We start from the raw sequence: 21,266 nt of genomic DNA, 5'->3' as shown, positions 1-21,266 counted from the left end.
ATGGGTAGTTTTAGAATGTTAAAGCTATGCCCAAAATTCCGATTCAGAACTTTTCAATTCAAAGCAATCTTTGTTGCTTTTTTTCTTTTCTTTCACCCTAGAACTTTGCAGTTATTGGTTACTGGTGTCTTATAAAGCCCAATGAGCACTTATTGGGAATAATTTTACAGATTCTGGGAATGGTGAAAATATAAGTGAAGCAAACAGAAACACAAAGTTTTAGAACACATTCTAAAACATTATTAAGTGTTAAAGGGAGGGGAAATCTATGTTCTCATCACTATATATTTTATTTTATTTTTAAAAACCTGTCCATTTTGAACTTATTAAGCATTAAAAGCCATTTCTTGCTATCTTCAGCACTGTACTTCTGACTTCCTTGAAGGCAACAATAAGTGTTAATGACATTTACCCCTTCTGATAAGAGTCATTCTCACTTCACTATTATTCCTTGTTATTGGATAGGACAGGCACTAGCAGTGAAAGATCAGTGCTGCAAGAGAAACAGCCCCCCTTGAGATGCCTTAGACTTCAAGAAAAAACACTAAATCAATGTATGCTAGAGAAACATAAAATCTGATTCTTTCGGGACCTTCACAGTTTTTAAAAAGTCGCTGCGGCCCTAAAATTTCAAGACTACCTAAAGCCAGTGCCATTAGCATACCACAAATGAAAACTAGTCCCTAAATTTCAAGAATTCAGGTACATAGGTGTCCTAATGGGATGAATGTAAGAAGCAAGCTTACAGAAACCCCATGAAATTCCCTGTTGGCCATCATATAACCAAAGTCTAGATCAGGGGTAGTCAACCTTTTTATACCTACCGCCCACTAAGGCATTTTTCTTGATGGCAAAAATTTCCTTACCGCCCACCAGTGCTTGATGGAAGGAGGATTCAGCTTGTGCCATAGAACCCCCGACCGCCCACCTAGAACCCTGATACACCCACTAGTGGGGACCAGGTTGACAATCCCTGGTCTAGATGATGTCTGCTGTACCTGTGAGATTTTAGAGATAAGAAAGAGTACAGTGGTACCTTGGTTTACAACCATAATCCATTCCGGAGGTCTGTTTGTAAACCAAAACAGGTTGTAACCCAAGGGGCGCTTTCACCAATGGGGCCTGCAAAAAAAAAGTTCATAATCCAAAAAAGGGGGGGTTGTAATCCAAAAAAAGGTACAAACCGGGACACACACTTCTGGGTTTGATGTGTTTGTAATCCAAACCGTATGCAAACCAATGTACCACTGTAGACCCAAATCCATCAAATGACAGTCCATTAGGCATGCCCATCCTGGGGACCAGTGACTCTCATAAATGAATTTACTGAGCATGCCCAAGAGAACAGATAAGTCTTCACAGCTGACACCTACGGGTGCTTTTTGACAAGTTCACCCTGAAGAAAAGCAGCAGGGTTCCACTCTGAAACTTTGTGTAGAATCAGGCTCCCTTCCAAATAAGTTTTATGATTGAATATTTATTTATTATTTATTTATTTAATACAAAGCAAATTGTATTAAGCTTGATCTTATTTAAATGTTTGAAATCAACCTGTATACCCCTTTTTACATTAAACCTGACGTTTTGTTTGTCTTGGTAGCCTTGATCACTAGAATAGCAAAGGGTAGTATGATAAAATACTCCTTGTTATGTTCTGTGGGATTGTGATTTTTTTAATAACAGCTGCTGCAAAATAAATACAGACCATGCACTCCACTCCTGGCACGTAAACAGCTTTACAATGTGGTTTTTATGAAGGAAGCACACATGGTTGTGGCTTCGCTTGGAGAGGCTTTCAGGGTCTGTGCCCCAGTAATTCTACCCCACTGTGTTAGGGCTCATCTTTTACACCTTCCCAAAGGAAGCTGGACAGGGGCCTATTAGGTGCATTGCACCATCAAAACAGAAAGAGGGGCACATAGCTTAGCTTTGCACTCACGACAGAATGCTTGTGCCAGTTTCCAGTGTGGTTTACACAGCTCTGTCGATGACACCGCACTTTGTCGGTATCAGTTGCGGCTCAATGTGCAGCCCATCTGTGTTAAGCCTTCTCTTCTGGGATCATAGAATCATAGAATCATAGAATCATAGAGTTGGAAGAGACCACAAGGGCCATCCAGTCCAACCCCCTGCCAAGCAGGAAACACCATCAAAGCATTCTTGACATATGCCTGTCAAGCCTCTGCTTAAAGACCTCCAAAGAAGGAGACTCCACCACACTCCTTGGTAGCAAATTCCACTGCCGAACAGCTCTTACTGTCAGGAAGTTCTTCCTAATGTTTAGGTGGAATCTTCTTTCTTGTAGTTTGAATCCATTGCTCCGTGTCCGCTTCTCTGGAGCAGCAGAAAACAACCTTTCTCCCTCCTCTATATGACATCCTTTTATATATTTGAACATGGCTATCATATCACCCCTTAACCTTCTCTTCTCCAGGCTAAACATACCCAGCTCCCTAAGCCATTCCTCATAAGGCATCGTTTTCAGGCCTTTGACCATTTTGGTTGCCCTCTTCTGGACACATTCCAGCTTGTCAGTATCCTTCTTGAACTGTGGTGCCCAGAACTGGACCCAGTACTCCAGGTGAGGTCTGACCAGAGCAGAATACAGTGGTACTATTACTTCCCTTGATCTAGATGCTATACTCCTATTGATGCAGCCCAGAATTGCATCAATCGTTACGTTCTCTCCTCCTAAACCACAAACTGTAGCCAAGAACAAACCTTGGCTACAGATAAGTGTTCAACACGAGAGAGCTAACCAATATCCTGGGATCCTTGGCTTAACTGCTGCGCCACACTGAGGACCGACAGGAGAAAGTGGCTGCAGTCTCCTTGCTGGAAGCCAGCACATTCATGCTAAGCCAATGCCATGGTTTAGCTTAGCATTATATGTGAATGTCTGCAAGATCGGCAGCAGGAGGGATATACTGCCTTCATGGGTTGTTTGTGGGATTCCAGGCAGCATATATGGCTAAGAAAAAAAGATTCTAGACAGGATGGCTCCATGGCAGATCCAAGAGTGCCGTTCTCTTCTTTCTCTGCTGCTATGAAAAGCTGATTCATGCTTTCACTGTTGTTAACTTTGACAGAAATGTTAGGTTGATTGAAAATGCAAATGCACAATTAAAAGCATTAATTAACCTTCATTGTGGATGAGTTTATATTGCTGCAATATTGCACACAGACATATATTACATTTATTAAGGGGACAAATGGGTTTAAGTATGAGCTAATAAAAGCTTTGCTGTATTCTGTGAGAGTTCGCCCGCACTTCAACACACCTCAACTGGTGATACTCTGCTACTCAAGTTATGTACATATGCATAAAATTACAGGAACCAAGTAATAGGCATGCTTGCCCGGGTTCCTTACCATATCTCATTGCCCAGCAACACAGTCTACAGCCAACTGCTAACCAAGTCAATATGTTTGGTAAGACTCGTAACAGCTGTTCTAACTTGCCTAGATAATTATTCTCCTATAACCCAGCAAATACTCAGTACACTGTTGTCAGGCATAATAATCACACTGAAGCCTTGAAGGCTATGGTGTGATTGAACTTTAGCCAGACAAAGTGACCTTTAACCTAATGGTGTGTTATAGGGCTTTACAGCATTCAGCTATGTGGCTCGCAGTGTAGCCGTTAACAATCCTGTATATATAAGGACCTAACTACACATGATGCTAAATGTGTCATTGGCAATCATACCGGTGGTTTGTTTATTTAATATAGTGAGGGCAGGCAGGGGATTTTCCAGAGATCACGGTGTGCAGGAAGGGGAAGTTTAACCCTACCTTCCACAGCTGCAATACAGGGGTATCACCCCCACACTGCAGTTTGAGGAGGGAGAAAAGAGCTCCGGCTGGTGCCAATGGGAAGTTTTCTTCAGTTGCTTATTGAAGCAGAGGGAGGAGTGATTTTCATCAAAATCATGGCTGGGAAAGGAAGGGTTAAACCTCCCCTCCCCATGCACTGAGATCCTTATAGAAAATTGGGTACAGTACAAAGGTCCGTATAGTTAAAGCTATGGTTTTCCCAGTAGTGATGTATGGAAGTGAGAGCTGGACCATAAAGAAGGCTGATCGCCGAAGAATGGATGCTTTTGCATTATGGTGCTGGAGGAGACTCTTGAGAGTCCCATGGACTGCAAGAAGATCAAGCTTATCCATTCTGAAGGAAATCAGCCCTGAGCGCTCACTGGAAGGACAGATCGTGAAGCTGAGGCTCCAATACTTTGGCCACCTCATGAGAAGAGAAGACTCCCTGGAAAAGACCCTGATGTTGGGAAAGATTGAGGGCACTAGGAGAAGGGGACGACAGAGGACGAGATGGTTGGACAGTGTTCTCGAAGCTACCAACATGAATCTGATCAAACTGCGGGAGGCAGTGGAAGACAGGAGTGCCTGGCGTGCTCTGGTCCATGGGGTCATGAAGAGTCAGACACGACTAAACGACTAAACAACAAACTAAACAAAAGCCACCAATGAGATTGATTGGAAATACATTTGGCATCACCTATAGTTAGGTTGTAGGTGTTTCGGATTCCACAGTAAATATGTGAGAGCTGCTTAGCTGTGCACCTATCCCATGGTGCAGCTGTAACTTTTAAAAAGTCATTGAAACCTGGATAGGGCCAAAGGCCGGTGGTGGAGGACATGGATTGCCTCTACAAGGTCCCAGATTCAATCCCTGGAATTCCTCCAGGTAGATCTGAGAAAGATTCCCAGCTGAAACCCTGGAGAGCCACTGAGGCTCAATGTAAACAATACTGAGCTAGCTGGACCAATATAATTCAGCAAAAGTCAGATTCCACAGTGTGGAAGTGCAAAAAGGACTCAATCCAGTCTCACCCTTCCAACTCTCTAATTCTAAGATTCTAAGTCCAGCTTGAACAATTAGCCTCTCCCAGGCCATGACTTTAAGAACAGCAGAAGAGGCTCAGAAGGAAGAAGAGGAGTTCAAGGATGTTAAAAAAAATAATTTTATAAAGTTGTGTATCTTTGTTTCTCAATTTGATCCTTTTACATGGTTTTTGTGTGTGATGTGGTAGTTTATGCATTGTGACCTACAGTTATTTTTTAATTGATAACAGTTTAATAATTATTTATTGTAATTGTTAAGAGTGAATTTCTGTTTAATTATTATTTGCTGACGTTTTGAGAGTTAATTCTATTGTGCACTATTATATTCTAATAGATTGCTGAATATTACTTTATTTGATATACAGTGGACCCTCTGGATACGGATTTAATTCCAGGGGTCAGTGCGCACCCTGAAAAATCCGTAACCAGAGGCGCCGCTTCTGCACACACACACACAGCGTGATAGAGTGCTTCTGCGCATGCGCAAGCGGCAAAACCTGGAAAAATATGTACTAGAGAGGTACGTAACCCGAGGGTCCACTGTAGGTCATTCCATTTTAAAGTTATGTCTTCTTATGGCCTTCTGCATTGGATCGGATTATTATAAGGTGTGTGTTCTTTGTTGCATATTTTGTTGCTGCAAACTGCCTTGTGTATAGTAATACAGAAAGGCGGAATACACATTAACAGTGAAATGGAAAAGAAAGAAAAGAAAAGGCCTAACTTGGTTTAAGCAAGTTTCATATGTTCCTAAAGTAAATTGTCAAGATTCTGACCACCTGACTGTCAATCCTGTTCATAGTTAGGTACCAACTGAATGGCAAAGACCTAGGCGACAGCCATAATCATATGCCATGCTATATTATAGTTTGTTTCTGTGCCAACTTTTGGCCACAACTCAAACAATATACCGTAGTGCAATTTAATAAAGAAATATCTCAAAACCCATATACTTCTGTCCCCTTGCTGCTGGAGGGCAGGGGAAGAAGGATCCCAAACATGGGAGAAAGAGCAGTAGCAAGGATCCTGGGTGGTGGTGGTGAGAAAGCATGGTGCCCGTTCTTCAAAAGTTATTGCGCTGGAGAAGTGCCTTTGCTGTCTATGATGCAACAGAACTAACAGTCTGCAACAAGTTATGCTGCAGGTTAGTCTTGCAGATATACAGTCATTCCAACAGGTAATTAAAAAGCAGGCATTGGCCTCTTTCTGCAACACTTACTCACTACAATGAGACCACCCCCACCCCCCATTTACCACAAAGAAGTTACAGAATCTAGTCTTTGAAAATGGCTGTGGTTTTCTGTTTTTTGTTTTAGTGATTTTCGCTCTTGAAAATAAATGCATTTTAAGCTCTACATAGAAAACTAGTCTACTTAGGATACTAGCCTTTTTACTCACCTTTTATTATTCAGACCCCAGGAATTTACACTTAAGTGCATAAGCACACATGGCATCGTTTAAGAGAGAAATGTACATCTGTGTTCACAAGGCATAGGCCTCAATCTAAAGCATATGTACGTGAAGCACATATCCACATTTTCAGAGAAGAGGGAAAATCAGTGATAATCTTTACATAGGATTTTTTAAAAATTACATTTAAAGCACCCGTAATCATTTAATCCTTAAAAGCAAATTTATAACATTTGAACAACTTCTCTTATTCTAATATATTTGCAATGCTTTATATGGCAGTCTCAGTTTGTCCAAAGCTCTTGAGGATATTAGGGTGAAAACAGGAAAGGAAAAGATGTTAGAATCTATCTAACATTTAGCCTTCACTATTGTTGGCACCTACATAAATTTCTTCCAGAGTAGGTAGGCAAAGCAGAACACTTAAATAGGGAACAGGCTTGTTTGTCACAGGATGTATAGTACCTGTATAAAGGTAAAGGGACCCCTGACCATTAGGTCCAGTCGTGTCCAACTCTGGGGTTGCACGCTCATCTTGCGTTATTGGCCGAGGGAGCCGGCGTATAGCTTCCAGGTCATGTGGCCAGCATGACAAAGCTGCTTCTGGCGAACCAGAGCAGCACACAGAAACGCCGTTTACCTTCCCGCTGTAGCGATTCCTATTTATCTACTTGCACTTTGATGTGCTTTCGAACTGCTAGGTTGGCAGGAGCTGGGACCAAGCAACGGGAGCTCACCCCGTCACAGGGATTCGAACCGCCGACCTTCTGATCAGCAAGCCCTAGGCTCAGTGGTTTAACCCACAGCGCCACCTGGGTCACCTGTATATTGTGCCTCATATTTCAGGTTCTAGAAATTATAGAAACCTACCGCTACCCTTTCTTAAAAAAAACACACCCAGAAATCTGGGGATCTGGGGATTTGGGGATTTGGGGTTTGTGGTTCATTGGGGAGACAGACTGCCCTCCATTCCCCAATCGACGCTGTCACCATGAAGTATAAGATTATATTCTACTGATTTCAATGGAAATGATAACTTATGCTGCCTTGGAACATGAAAGATGGAACTGTTCCAGAGTTCAAAACACGGGGCCGTGAGGGCTTTGGCCCCCACAATAAAATATCTGAGGGGGCTGGACCCCCAAAAGTGGATGGGCATTCCCATTCAAATGCTGTGTGCACACTGTGTCATGAGATCGATTATGCCTACTTGCGCCCCCACAATGTTTTATTCAAGTTGGCACCCCTGCCTCTTCCAAAGGGAAAATGTCCCTATTTTGCCTTTTGGAGAAATGCATTCCGAGCATGTCACTATGTACATGCACTGAAGTTGTGGGTTGTCCTCTGGGTCTCCGGGGAGCCGACACATCTTGACTCTAGCATACAAGCATATAAATGCCAACACATGGACACAAAATGCCAGATCGTCTCTGTTTTCCATCCACCCTGAGTGGTCTAGCTGAATGCAAACTTGATCATGACTGCTTTCTTTTTACAAAACTTCCTAACGCTTAGCGGCATGTTCAATCTCACAACCGATCTGGTTGCAACTCAAACACATCCTGCAACATTTACCAACGAGTAGAAGTAGGCGCGCAGCAAGGAGAAGAGACTTCGTCGATATGTGATGTGGAGGCAGGTATGCCTCAGGTAGCAGTGGATGGCAGAATATGGGTATTACAAATACCCAAGAGTCTGTGTAATGTGAAATGCGTTCAGATCAGAAACCTCCACCAACCCCGGTCATAATGAAGTTTGCATTAAGGTATTCAAGGCTGCAGCACTAAGCATTTTTACCAGTGAGTAAGCCACACTATGTGGACTTACCGCTGAGTAAAAAGGCACTGGATGGCATTGCAAGAGTGACTGCAGGTGCACACTGCCAGCTGAATGCTGTCACTTCTGTGTTCAGCTGGCAGCAGTCCTTGCAACATTTGGAGAGTTGCATCCCCCCCACCTGCCTTTAAAAGAACAACCAGCAGCTGAATGCATCTGAGACAGCTCCACATGATTGTTTAAACACAGGAGCCTTTCCTTCTTTCCTTCTTTCTTTCTTTCTTTCTTTCTCTCTCTCTCTCTCTCTCTCTCTCTCTCTCTCTCTCTCTCTCTCTCTCTCTCTCTCTTTCTTTCTTTCTTTCTTTCTTTCTTTCTTTCTTTCCAATACAGAAGGCCTGCTGGAGATTATTCTCTCTTGACTACTTGCTTTAGGCTGCTATCAAATACACACTTACCTGGAAGTAAGCCCCACTGAACTCAATGGGCTTATTTCTGTGCAGACATTTAAAGGAATCCACAGCATAATGATACTGATATGTGTTAATTGTAAAGAAGGTTAACACAGCGTTGCCATATTTCAAAAAGTAAAAACCAGGACACCCCGAAGGTTGGTGAGCGATTTTTCGATTGACTCGTCTAAGATCCAGGGCAAAGATCCCCGGAAAATCTGGATGTATGACAGCCCTAGTTAACAACTTGAGGGGTGGAAATATGGTGGTTTTCAATTTAGGCTGTGGAGAACAATGGTGGGACTTTAAACCTTGGCTGGTTTCCTGTATAAGGGCTTTCCATACCATCATATGAACAAATACTACTAGGAATACCTTTCCAGCACCATTGACCACACTGAAATTTTACCATGAGCCAGGGTGGTGTAAGAAACCTACATATTCTAATGAAATGCAATTAATACAATTTGGGTATTCATTTGTATTAATGAACATGGTATGTGTGTATAGCCAAGAGGGCTAATTCATGTGAGCTAATTTCATTTGAACTCTCATTTCTCTCATTCTTTAATAAAGTTTATTTCAAGCTCAATCTATGAGAGCTACATGTCTTCCTTGATTATTATAGGAATGCGGAGATCCTTGTGGGTCTATAAAACATTTGGGAGTCACCGGCTACTTCAGGACTGTTGCTGTTTTACTGGTGGGATTCAGTCACACACCAGCGAACTTGGGTTGCACAATTAAAGTGGATTTGGCACAACAAGTCTGTGGGCAAGGAAAGGGAATTTCTGTACTAAGGAAAGTGGTGAGAAAATGCGCTGAAAAAGAGTGGGATGGCATTTGTTTGTCTTGACATTGCATGACCTCACCAAAAACGAAATCGGAATCAATGCTCAATAAGCTGTGGATAGTGTATAAACTTTGTACAAACAAACAGAGATGAATAAACAGGTAATCTGGATGTAACTGTATGCTCTCCCCCATCCCAGCATTCCTGCTATGCTGTAAAGATATACATTATGAATGTTATTGGGTATTTCTCCACAGCAGTAAGGTTGGTCAAAACTTTCATTAGCAACACTTCCCCTTCCCTCCCATCTCCGTTGCACACGGCATAATGAATTCATCCCACACTGCAAATAAGTGGCAACGTTAAGAGGTTGGGATTTTTAGTTCAGGAGTCATCATTCACCCATGCACTGGGTTGGTTCCTACCTGAAGGATGTAACCCCGAACGTAGTCCCGAAGTGTCCAGCCCAAACCATGCAGGATGTGCAACACTTCTTCCTGTTTCAAGACGCTGAAGAGTCGGTCCAGCAATATCTTCAGTCTCACCGGAACGGCCTGAGTCCCGTAGAGCATTAGGCTGCTGATGTCAAACACTACATTGGATTGTACAATCTCCACTTGCGTTGGGTGGTACAGATGCTGCGTGCTGAGCTTGTCCAAAGCTAGGAGGGAAGAAGACAGGGAGTTGAGGAGAAAAAATAAATTCAATCTAAAACATAAGCATAGAGTGTGAATTTATACACAGAGGCCTCAGTGAGAGTTATTGTTAAACAAAAAAAGAGGGGAAACCTGAAGGCGAGGTGGATAAAGCACATATTATTTGGATTTGGTACCATCATGGATTTCAAATCCCTGCTAGACACTGGTATGCAACATATACAGGTGAAACTCGGAAAATTAGAATATTGTCGAAAAGTGCATTTATTTCAGTAATGCAACTTAAAAGGTGAAACCAATATATGAGATAGATGCATGATGTGCAAAGCAAGATATGTCAAGCCTTTATTTGTTGTAATTGTAATTATTTGTCGTTAGGCGGGTCAATTATAAATGGAATGTAATTAATGAAATGTAATAGTGATGTTTATTTTTGTATTATTGTAACTATTTGTTTTATTTCTGTGGAATTTCCAAAAGAAAGCATTTGTAAAAATTAAAATAAAAAATAATAAGTTACATTACTGAAATAAATGCACTTTTCAACGATATTCTAATTTTCTGAGTTTCACCTGTATATTTTAAACTGAATTTATTGTGACCTCCTTTAAAACCACTTTTATGGCTCAATACCTTAATTATTAAAAGAGGAAGGACAGATGAAACATACTTCAACAACAGTGGCATTCACTAAGAAACTGTCACAGGCAATAGAATTTAATAATATGGATGAACTTTTAATCGCTTAAAAAAATTAAGCTTACCATGTTGCCTGGAAGACAATTTTTTCAGTCATAGGTACAAATTCAATTGCACACCTATGCAACAACACTTTCCTAAAATCATGTCCTCTTGCTTCCTTCCTCCTTTTCCTCCATAAACTCCAAAAGCAGCCTAACCTTCTGACAGACCCACTTTTTGTCATATGAGCATAAGGACTAAATAAGCAGACTTAACACAACTTTCTATATGCAGTCCATGAATAAACCTATGTAAACCATGGGTTAGAAAAATGCCCAAAAGTTCTAGTTTTGAACTGTTCAGTTTACTTCTAGAAGACAGAAAACCAGAGATTATAGCATTAGTCGCAAAAGTTTGCACAACAGCCTAGAAAATACGTCAGTTGTTCTTACCTCCTGGGTTAGAGTAGATCATTTATCTCACTTATAAATTAATAAGTTTTCAATTTTCCTTTTTCCTTTATTTTCCTTTATTTTATCCTTACTAGTATTTGTTGTATTAAATAGAGTACAGTGGATTTTAATATATGTCAACATCTCTATACTAAAAATGGAGGGGATCGACTCATTTCTGGTCTGTATCGATTTTTCAATGTGCTAATTCATTATTTACTTATTAGTTAAATTTATGGCTTGCCCTTCCTCCAAAAGGATCCCAGGGTGGCAGGTCCATTCTGTATTGTTTCTGTATTAATCTGAAATATTTGTACAAAATTTTGATGCATTCAATTGGACAACATTTTATTAGAAAACATAGACCTCTTTTGGGAGCAAAACCTGAAGGATGGTACTGTGGTCTCTGTGTATTTGTCCAGGAGATGTGAACTGGATCACTTTGCTATAAATACTGTAAAGGCGCGATTCTCCTCCATCCCTTCTATACCTAGAGCAGGAATCCACCAGCACTCAAGGCTTTTTACCATGCAGTTAAGGCAGCAAAATTGAACGCTTCGCACAAACGAAATACTTGCGGCATCCCTGCACTTTGCTATACCGAATGACTACCATGCATAAACTTTGATATCCAACTTCACCACCACCTGCCACAAACTAGCACTACAGGAAATATTGCTGGAGTAGACAGGGGAGGAGACCATGGCAAATGCCATTTCAGAGCACATAGGGCCCCCATTACAACTAGTGTTCCCTCACAACTTTGAAATTTGTTTAATAAGAGGACTCATTAATGCTTCATTATGTGAAATGCAGTGAGCTTGCTCTATGGTACTATATATATGTACACACAGAGAGAGAGAGAATGGAATTTTGTCAGCCTTTAAAATAATGTTGTTGGGGGTCCTCTACCTCCTCCTGCAGTTTGGTATCTTCTTTGCTTGTGGTCACTGGAGAGTTCATGTACTCTTGATAAATTGCTTTCTTCCATCCACAGCATAAATGCCCTTATCATTTCCCTGCTGGCTTCATTCAGCACATCTGCCCTGAGGGACACTTTGTCAAAGAGTTCTGGTTTCCTCGTACTTCATTTCTTGCTGCTGATTTGTCTGATCTTTCCTATTCTAGCAGTTTAGTCAACCTTGAATAAATAGGTTTTTAAAAATTAATTTAAAGTTCGCAAAAGATAAGGGATTGTTAAGCTTGGGGGTTGAAGTCCTCTGTCTCTCCGCAGAGCATTCGCACTGCAGAAGTATGAAGGGCGGTGTTCTGCCAAATACACTCAAAAATATTATTTTTTGAATTCAAATTTACAAGCCAGCCAGAGAGAGCGACAGCTTTTCTATATAATCACTAATGGTGGCATTGCTACAATATATAGATGTATTTCAATGCAAGAACAGCACTTTTGTAAACTTGACTACTGGATGAAAAAAAAAGCCTTTCAGATATAACATTCCCAACCTTCCAAGTATGGTGAGGTGTGTGTGTTTGTGTGTTTGTGTTTGTGTGTGTTTGCTGCGGGTTCCTGAACTTCCACCCCAGCCAAATTTCCACTCTCTTTCATCACAATTCGCTAGCTAATGCTGTGCCCTCCAGATATTACAGACTACAATTTCCATCAGTCCCAGGGCCAGCCTGGCTAATTGTCAAGGACGATGGGAGATGTAATCTGGTACATCTGAAGGGCACCATGTTGGCCACTCCTGGAACAGCATTACATCTGCACTAGTGACAATAATTAACGCTTATCAGATTAGGGTTTGAAAATCCACTTCAAATAGCAGTTTCAAATCAGTTTACATAAGAAATCCATTTAGAATTATCACACATATCCACTGATGAAGACAGAGAGATTAAGGCACTCCATAGAAGGGAGAATGGATTCATGTAGGAGGGCGGAGATAGACTGAGCCTCTAGCATGTTCCCAATTGCTTGTCCAAAAGCATGACACATGCACCAGGCCTTAATCCAGGCTTCTTCAAACTCGGTCCTCCAGATGTTTTGAGGCTACAATTCCCATCATCCCTGACCACTGGTCCTGCTAGCTAGGGATCATGGGAGTTGTAGGCCATAAACATCTGGAGGGCCGAGTCTGAGGAAGCCTGCCTTAATTGGTAATGGAAAATACTTAAAGGCCTTGGTGCTGGGGAAAATTCCTTAAGCACCTTTTTAGGCTTATTCTTTTTGCGCTTGAGCTTATTTTTCATTTTATTTTTCTTTAAAGTCAAGAGAGTGTATAACCACAAGCCTGAGGTGTGACTTGGGGAAAGGTGAAGATTTGTTAAGGATCTTGGATCCCGCTCAGAAAAGGAACTTTTAGAGCTGTTTTACGCAATCATCCGAATATACAGAGTAGCAAAAGGGATATAACTGCTGTTGTGTGGCATTACACGCACACAGAGCTATTTAGAATTAGGAAATATACTTTGACTTGCATTTTGTTCAAAGGAAACTGACAAATGGGGACACAGAGACAGAGAGAGAGCGAGAGAGCGCTTATAAGTGTTTTAAATTCTTTTCAACCTTCATCTTCTTGTTGTTGTTGTAGTAACCATCCATGGGACCTTATGATAAAGGACCGGTATGGTAAGAAATATAATAAATTGGTTAATACGGGGTGCACATGATCTATTTTAAATGCAATTATCCTATTCCTGTCTACAGTATTCAGAAGCAAGTTCCATTAAATTCAATGGGGGGTCACTCTCAGGCAAGTGTGGTTAGGATTGCAGACTAAGGAGAAATTTCTAACTATTGCTAACAGCTGGTTCAAACATTATGTAGGAACTTGCTTTCGTTCAGTAAGTTAAAGAGGCGCCACTTCCTGGTGTTTTGTTTCCGTAACTATGTTGATTGCACGGAATAGGTTCTGTTGTGGCTTTATTATGCAGTTTGATGGCACTGATAGAGTGAACAGTGGTATATAAATCTTCTAATAAATCAAAAATATAAAATTTATGAGGGGGGGGATGAGAACCATTCCTCTTAAAAAGCTGGGGAAATGTTAAATCATTCTTCTGTGATCTACTCTAAACCACACCTGCCAAGTTCGGGACGTAAAGATCCGGGATCGGCAGCGCGCACATGACCGGAAGTTGCGTGACGCAACTTCCGGTGGCGCTTCGCCCTTCTATGGGCACCAGAAAATGGCGGTGCCAGCGCCGGAGGTCGCTTCCGCGCATGACCGGAAACACGTAAAGCGACTTCCGGCGCCGGCGCCGCCATTTTCTGATGCCCATAGAAGGGCAGATCGCCACCGGAAGTCGCGTCACGCAACTTCCAGTCATGCGCGGAAGCGACTTCCGGCGCCGGCGCCGCCATTTTCTGGTGCCCATAGAAGGGCAGAGCGGCACCAGAAAAATGGCCGCCGGGCAGAAGCCGATTTAAGGGACAATACCGGGATTTTTCACTAAACGGGAGACCGCCGGGAAACGGTAAGAAAAAAGGGGTTTTCCCGGCGGAAACGGGATACTTGGCAGCTATGCTCTAAACCCACATGGCTAACACAAAAGTTGGGTGCCAGTTCCTTTAATTCTTCGTACAGAAGTGAACACATGGTATCTCAAAAGTGGAAATGGCACTGAATGCGCTATGGCTGATGTGCTAAGCTGCTGATCTTTGGGGGCTGCCTGTCTATCCCACAGAGTCCTCAACACAGAAATGTGGCAGCACCAGCCATGAAGTCCTTCACATTAATGAATCTGCCGTCTAATCACAGAGAACTGTGCTTGCCTTTTCCAAGGGAGCTTTTCACATTTCCCACTTTGAGGGCAAGTGCACTCTGGGAGCACATGAGATTGACATATCCCAAATTTCAAAGGAAGCCAGATCACCACCTGAAGTGTCAGCAAACCTTTTAAAAAAAAGAAAAGAAAAGAAAAAACCCTCAAACGGCATGTATTAAAAAGGTAAGTCCAATCCCACCTAAACATTTTTCGATTTTGCCCCACTCTCAAAGATTAATCAAATATTTGGGGGTAACTCTCCAAAAGTACCCAATATTGCAGGAACAAATTGATCCAGCTGGGATCAATAGAAGGCAATAAATGGGATAAACCGGCAAACAACAAACTTTTATTTGATGTTGCTAGTGACCTTTCCTTACTTGTGAGTGAACGGTAAAGAACAATTCTACACCCCAGGGAAGGGCATTGCTAGTTAATACAGAACCGTATCAAATGCTATGTGGAATCTCAATTTTAATTCTGCTCCCAACTAATTATAGAAAAGCTGCACTACAGCAGCACGAAAAGGCTGTTGTGTGCAAGCAGCCACTATCCATACATTAAAAGTATCAGATCATGGAGAAATCCTAAATATTTGATTCCTACAGCAAAACAGACTATGAAGCTCGCCATTCCTCACCTTTCAGTGGAATGTCTTGTGAATTTTTTATTTTCTGTTCATTCTCTGCATTTCCTTCCCTTCTCAGGTTCTTCAGTCTCTTCTCCTCATTCCTCTGGAACACACCCTACTCCAAACCAAGCTTCCTAGCCCCCTCTTTCCCTTGGCCTAAAAGACATCTAGGTCATTTGTCATCCCTTTTTACTCCTCCTCATCCACCCCAGGCTTATCCATCTGCCCCAAAGCATTCCAGTCAAGAGGTAGCCGTGTGACATATTAGGGCATGGCCTCACCACCAAATCCATTAATACAGTATAATTAATGATGGGATAATGTATTCATGCTTGATTTGGAATGAGGCCAACATTGTAAATGAAAAGGGGAGAATACTCGGAGGAGCGAGATCTCCAATAATTCTACATTCTCTTGCAATTGCCACCCCAAACTCCAAATCCATTTACTTTGTGGCTGTTGTGCGGCACGACTGGGGATGTAGGTCTCTCTCTTTCTCTCACTATTGTCCACTAAGATGACAGGAGACCGTTGCCTTCTCAATACCTCAAATGCTACTATAGCAGAGAACACTGTTTGGGTCCTAGAGATGGGCAGCTGGATAAAAATTATATATATATAAAATCAGTTTTTTTAAAAAAAATTAAATCGGATTTTTTAAAAAATATCGATTTTTTAAAAATTTAAATTGGATTTTTAAAATAAAACGCTTTTGGAGGAAAAATCTTTCTAAAGATAGTTTTCTATTTAAGTTTTATTATAGTCCAAAGGCTATGCATCAGAAAATAGGGATTTGTTTAAGTTTTTCATGTTTGCTAAAACTCAGTCTAAGTTTTCTTTTCTAACCATTTAACCACATCAGTTAACAAACATGGACACATACTATAATGTTATTGTTTTAGTTAAATAAATTGTTTAAATTGTTATTAAGGAAATGATTATTTTCCTCTTTCCAATAAAGTACAGCATAAAAGTTGTCCAAATATAAACAGTTAATTTATTAAACCTCACAATAATTTCATATTTAAAAAATTCCTTCCAGTAGCACCTTAGAGACCAACTAAGTTTGTCACTTCTTCAGATACCTACAGTTATTAATTTCACAATTTCCTGTCTATATATTTCTAATAGTATAACCAAATCAGTAATTTTTGAGATAACTGTAAAAAACCACTCTATAAATTTATTTTTCCAAAAATGAAACCTTCATCTGGTTGTAAATATTAAGATTATACCAGCAAGAATGAGTCTTTCTGTAAAAAAGAAGAAGATTTAAATCAAGTCTTAGTGACCAGTGATTTAAATCAATGTGATTTAAATAATGTGATTTAAATCAATGTGATTTAAATAATGTGATTTAAATCAATGTGATTTAAATAATGTGATTTAAATCAATTTGATTTAAATCAATTTGATTTAAATCAAATCCACCCTGGCAGTGACTTCAAATCATTGGCTGTGTGACTAAATCCCCCAGGGCAGTGACTTGAAGCAGCACTTCAAAGCACTGTGCAAGCCCTGCTTTGTGCTTTGAAGTCCCGGGGCGATCATCACCAAATGTCATTGTGATGTTGGGTGATTGACAGATGGGCAATTCTGCCGATCTATCACTCTGGCCCATGACGAGTAGGGGAGATAAAAGATCTGGCTGGTTACTCAGATCCGATTCTCCACCCTTGCTCTAGGGCAGAGCTTTCCCGACTTTTCATGTTGGTGGCACACTTTTTAGACGTGCATCATTTCGTGCCACAGTAATCCAGTTTTACTAGCAAACTGGAGGTTAAACTAGCCCCTTTTCAGCCCCAGGATGAGCATGACAAACCTACACACTGCAGACGACACACTAATATGTCGCGATACACAGTTTGGAAAGCTCTGCTCTTAGGACATCAGAGAATTTTAGCACCATTCCAGGAAAGATTGAGAAATGTAAGTTTTCTAGGCACCTGATATCTATGTCCACCCCAGAAAAGCTAGGGGGGGGGGAATAAAACCTGCATACTACAATAGCCAGTGATGCCAGGTACAAAAAAAAATCCAAAATGGAAACTGTTCCTTTGCTTTGTTCTCTGGAGGAATTTATTTTCCATTTTATGAGTAAAATGCCAACTGCAAACACAGTAATACACAAGTGGGTCACTTTCAAAGTTTGTATCTTTGTTTATCAAATACAAGCAAAATAAACAGCCTAAATTAAATCTCTAGGGCATCAGAAAATTTTCCAACGGGGCACAAAGTCAAAATACTCGCGCCAATACAAAAAGTGAATAGTTTGTGTATTGTTAATAAATGGAACAAATTGCTTAAATTCTCAAGGGAATATAACAAGCCAGAAGGGCTTGCTGAAGCTATCTATTACACCTGGTATTCTACAAAAGTATTATTTGTTTTTGGAGAATGGTTTGGGATAAAGTAAGCTACCATACAATATAGAGCACCAGACAAATATACTTTACAATATTCTAAAGTTTTCAGTTTGACAATGTTGGTGTAAGTGACAGACACATGCAGTGTTTGTTTTTTTCTTTCTTTCTGGGAAGAGGCCAAAAGTGGTGTCATATACTCCTTTGGAAATGTTTCTGAACCAGTTTTAATGCTTGAGCCCGGTATACAGTACACAGGACATGGAACCATTGTCTTTAGTGCACAAAGTCACCATAAGAGCAGAGTTTGCAACAGCAAAAAGGTGTGCTGCTTGTTTCATTTGACCTGTGAACTTTCTGCAATGGAACAATGCATTCTTACACATTTTCTGTTTCACTGAATTTTGCATTGCCATGCAACTGGGACACCACCCCTGCCCCCCCCCCCCCGCCAGATTGCTAACTGTAGATATCTATTTCCCATCATCCATTATTTTTCTTCTCCAGTCCTTCCCAGAAAATTTGGTATGAAATCAGGATTACGTGTGTGTGTGTGTGTGTGTGTGTGTGTGTGTGTGTGTGTACATCAACACATATGCATGGTTTTGTGATCCTCTGATAAATACGCTGATAAATCCCAAAACCCACTTGATTCAGTAGCTATCACAATATTAAAGGTGAGAGGAAAACACTTCTTTTTCAGCAGATAGCTCTATGGCATCGCCTCACTGTCATGATCTCTATATACTCATGAAGGTGTTTAGCAAGATTATGACCCAGATGAAACTGGCTAGCTGTATATGATAACAAGAGAGAGCATATATTTGAACTTAAGGCTCTTTTCCAGTATTATTGCTCTACAGCAGAGGTCAGCAAACTTTTTTTTAGCAGGGGGACGGTTCACTGTCCCTCAGTCCTTGTGGGGGGTCAGACTATATTTTGAAGGGGGGAAAATGAACGAATTCCTATGCCCCACAAATAACCCAGAGATGCATTTTAAATAAAAGGACACATTCTACTCATGTCAAAACACGCTGATACCCAGACCGTCCGCAGGCCGGATTTAGAAGGCGATTGGGCCAGATCCAGCCCCCGGGCCTTAGTTTACCCAGCCATGCTCTACAGCGCAGCTTCACACCCTTGTGAAACCTGATAAACTTTAAGAGTTAACGAGTTAACAGCAGAAGTAGCTCTAGTTATTGGCAACTGACTCTTGCAACCCTGTCTGAATTCTCGAATCAAGTTCATGGTGCTATGTGCTTAGTGCTCCAAGAACACACTAGACCCAAATTCTTTCATGGGTGCAGTAGTAAAATAGTCTCAAAACAAAAGAAGATTCATACATTTTGTTTTCTTCTGCCACAAGATTGTGATTGTGAGAAGATGCTTTTGGAAATGGCTAACGGAAGCAGTCTTAAAGCAGCATTCTCCAACCTAGTGCCCTCTAGATGTTGTCGACTCCCATCAGTGCCAGTCAGCATGGCCACCTGTCAGGGATTATGGAAGCTGCAGCCCATCAGCATCGGTCTGAGGAAGCTGCTCCAACAGTACTCAGTACTTCTTGAAATCTAACTTCATAATTAACTGTCAAAATATTGAGTCAAACAATTTATGGTACTTTTGTACAAAGCATGAACACAAAAATGGGAACAGGGTTTTAATGTCCCTTTGAAAAAGTAACCTACACGTCCCTCTGCCAAGTAATATTGATAAAGATAACGAGCAAGCTCCCACAGATTGTAAAGAAACTGCACATATGATGTTTCATGCCATAAAGGCGACCTTTGGAGTCAAATTCAAACTAACAGATTAGTCTACAACATGCATTCAATATGCAACGCCAAAACTAACTTGGCACCGTTGGACCACTAAGTTATTACGTAGCACACCAATTTTTTACATTGCATTTTTTCCCCAACTGAAAGGGGGGGAAAGGGGGAAGGAGCTGCTTTTCGATTTATATTTTATTAGGGTTTTGAGACCCAGTACAATTCAAAGGAAATTAAATACACACTGTGCATTAAAATAATGGCAAGCGGTTTGTTCCATTCATCAAGTGCCAGAAAGTGCAAAGGTAGATTCTTATTTCATCTATGTCTTAACCAGTTAAGCTTAGATGTAGCTATGCAAGACCTCTTACTGACCCACAACTTCTGCCACATTGGGGGAGTTTAGGGTGCCTCAGCTGGATGTGTGTTTAATTGCTACACACATGCACTACCCTACCCGTGTGGTTCTGGACGCCATAACTGTTGGAAGGTATCATAAAAGAAAACGTAGTGATTGGGGTATACATGACAAAACCTGGAAGGCTTTGGTTTTAAACTAAATGTGATTACTTCTAAGAAGCACTTAAACTGATGTCTAAGCTCACTTACTTTACACACGGAGTAGATACTATTAAAAATAGTTAAATGTGACTAGCTACTAAATATACAAATGACTGTGCTTCAACATGAATGGGTTGGGAAATGACTTGCATTGATAACACCACTATACTTATTATAAAGGTATGCAATAGGCTACTTTTTAGAATATAGCAGGTGTGTTATCTGTTTATTTAATCTTGTTTAATCAAGTTTAATCTTGAATACAATCAAGATCGAGCATTTAACCTTTGCTGGTAATCTTTCTGCTAAACCAATTCTCATTCCTTTCCTGAAATGTGAAGCTATGTCTCTGCCTAATGCTCTGGGGTGTGGAAAAGGGAACATTTTATATTTCTTTCCATTTCAAAAAACTCTTCAAGTGGCACACAAGTCATGTTTAAGTAGGAACCTATAATCTTGGCAAGCTCTAGCACTCAGGAGATGGCCGTCATCCTTGGAAAAAATGCTTCAGCTACCTGCTACCTGTGCACTTCTAAATGGCCACTCTCCATCCTTAAGCAGGGAGTGATGGGTTAATGCACTATTATCTAGAGAAGGAAATAAAAGTTCTCAGAAGCAAGGAATTATCCGCACCAGCCCTTCAGGTCAAACAGTAAAGAACTAGAGTTCAAATGTTTCAGATGAATATCCTGCAAGAGTTGGAACAGCAAATATGAAACGGTATCCTTTGAGTATTTCCATTTCTCTCCACCAATTTAAAACTTCTGCAAGGTGGAGAAAAGTCACTAAAATGTACAGAATCAAAGAATTAGCTCACAGGACAACAAATCATTTTTGTTTTGACTCTGTTTGGGGAAGTTTTTAATGGCTGATGTTTTAATGTATTTTTAATCTTTTGTTGGAAGCTGCCCAGTATTATTATTATTATTATTATTATTATTATTATTATTATTATTATTATTATTAACAATAAGTAGATTAACCTTTCCAGGTTCATTTAGGTTCTAAAACAGGGAGACACGCAATCTTCTAATTTGCAACTTCCATGTACTTAGTAAAAGTATTTAAATACATTTTAAAAATTAAATCAACAATGGGTTGGCTCAGATAATATGTTTAAACCATTGTTCAGT

General features: G+C 40.7%; 1 protein-coding gene across 8 annotated transcripts in view; it reads right to left on the bottom strand.

Annotated features, from left to right (window-relative positions):
* Nucleotides 1-21,266, bottom strand: part of BNC2 (basonuclin zinc finger protein 2) — a 394,027-nt gene that overhangs the window by 106,680 nt on the left and 266,081 nt on the right. For all 8 annotated transcript variants that reach the window (XM_035140457.2, XM_035140455.2, XM_060268829.1 and 5 more), the window contains one exon: nt 9,717-9,952. In XM_035140457.2, the coding sequence (XP_034996348.1) occupies nt 9,717-9,952 (236 nt within the window). The remainder of the gene's footprint in view (nt 1-9,716; nt 9,953-21,266) is intronic.

This window comes from Zootoca vivipara, chromosome 16, assembly GCF_963506605.1.
Source record: "Zootoca vivipara chromosome 16, rZooViv1.1, whole genome shotgun sequence".
NCBI classification, from domain to species: domain Eukaryota; kingdom Metazoa; phylum Chordata; class Lepidosauria; order Squamata; family Lacertidae; genus Zootoca; species Zootoca vivipara.
Note: the sequence above shows the minus strand (reverse complement) of the source record. Positions and strands in the feature narration are given on the sequence as shown.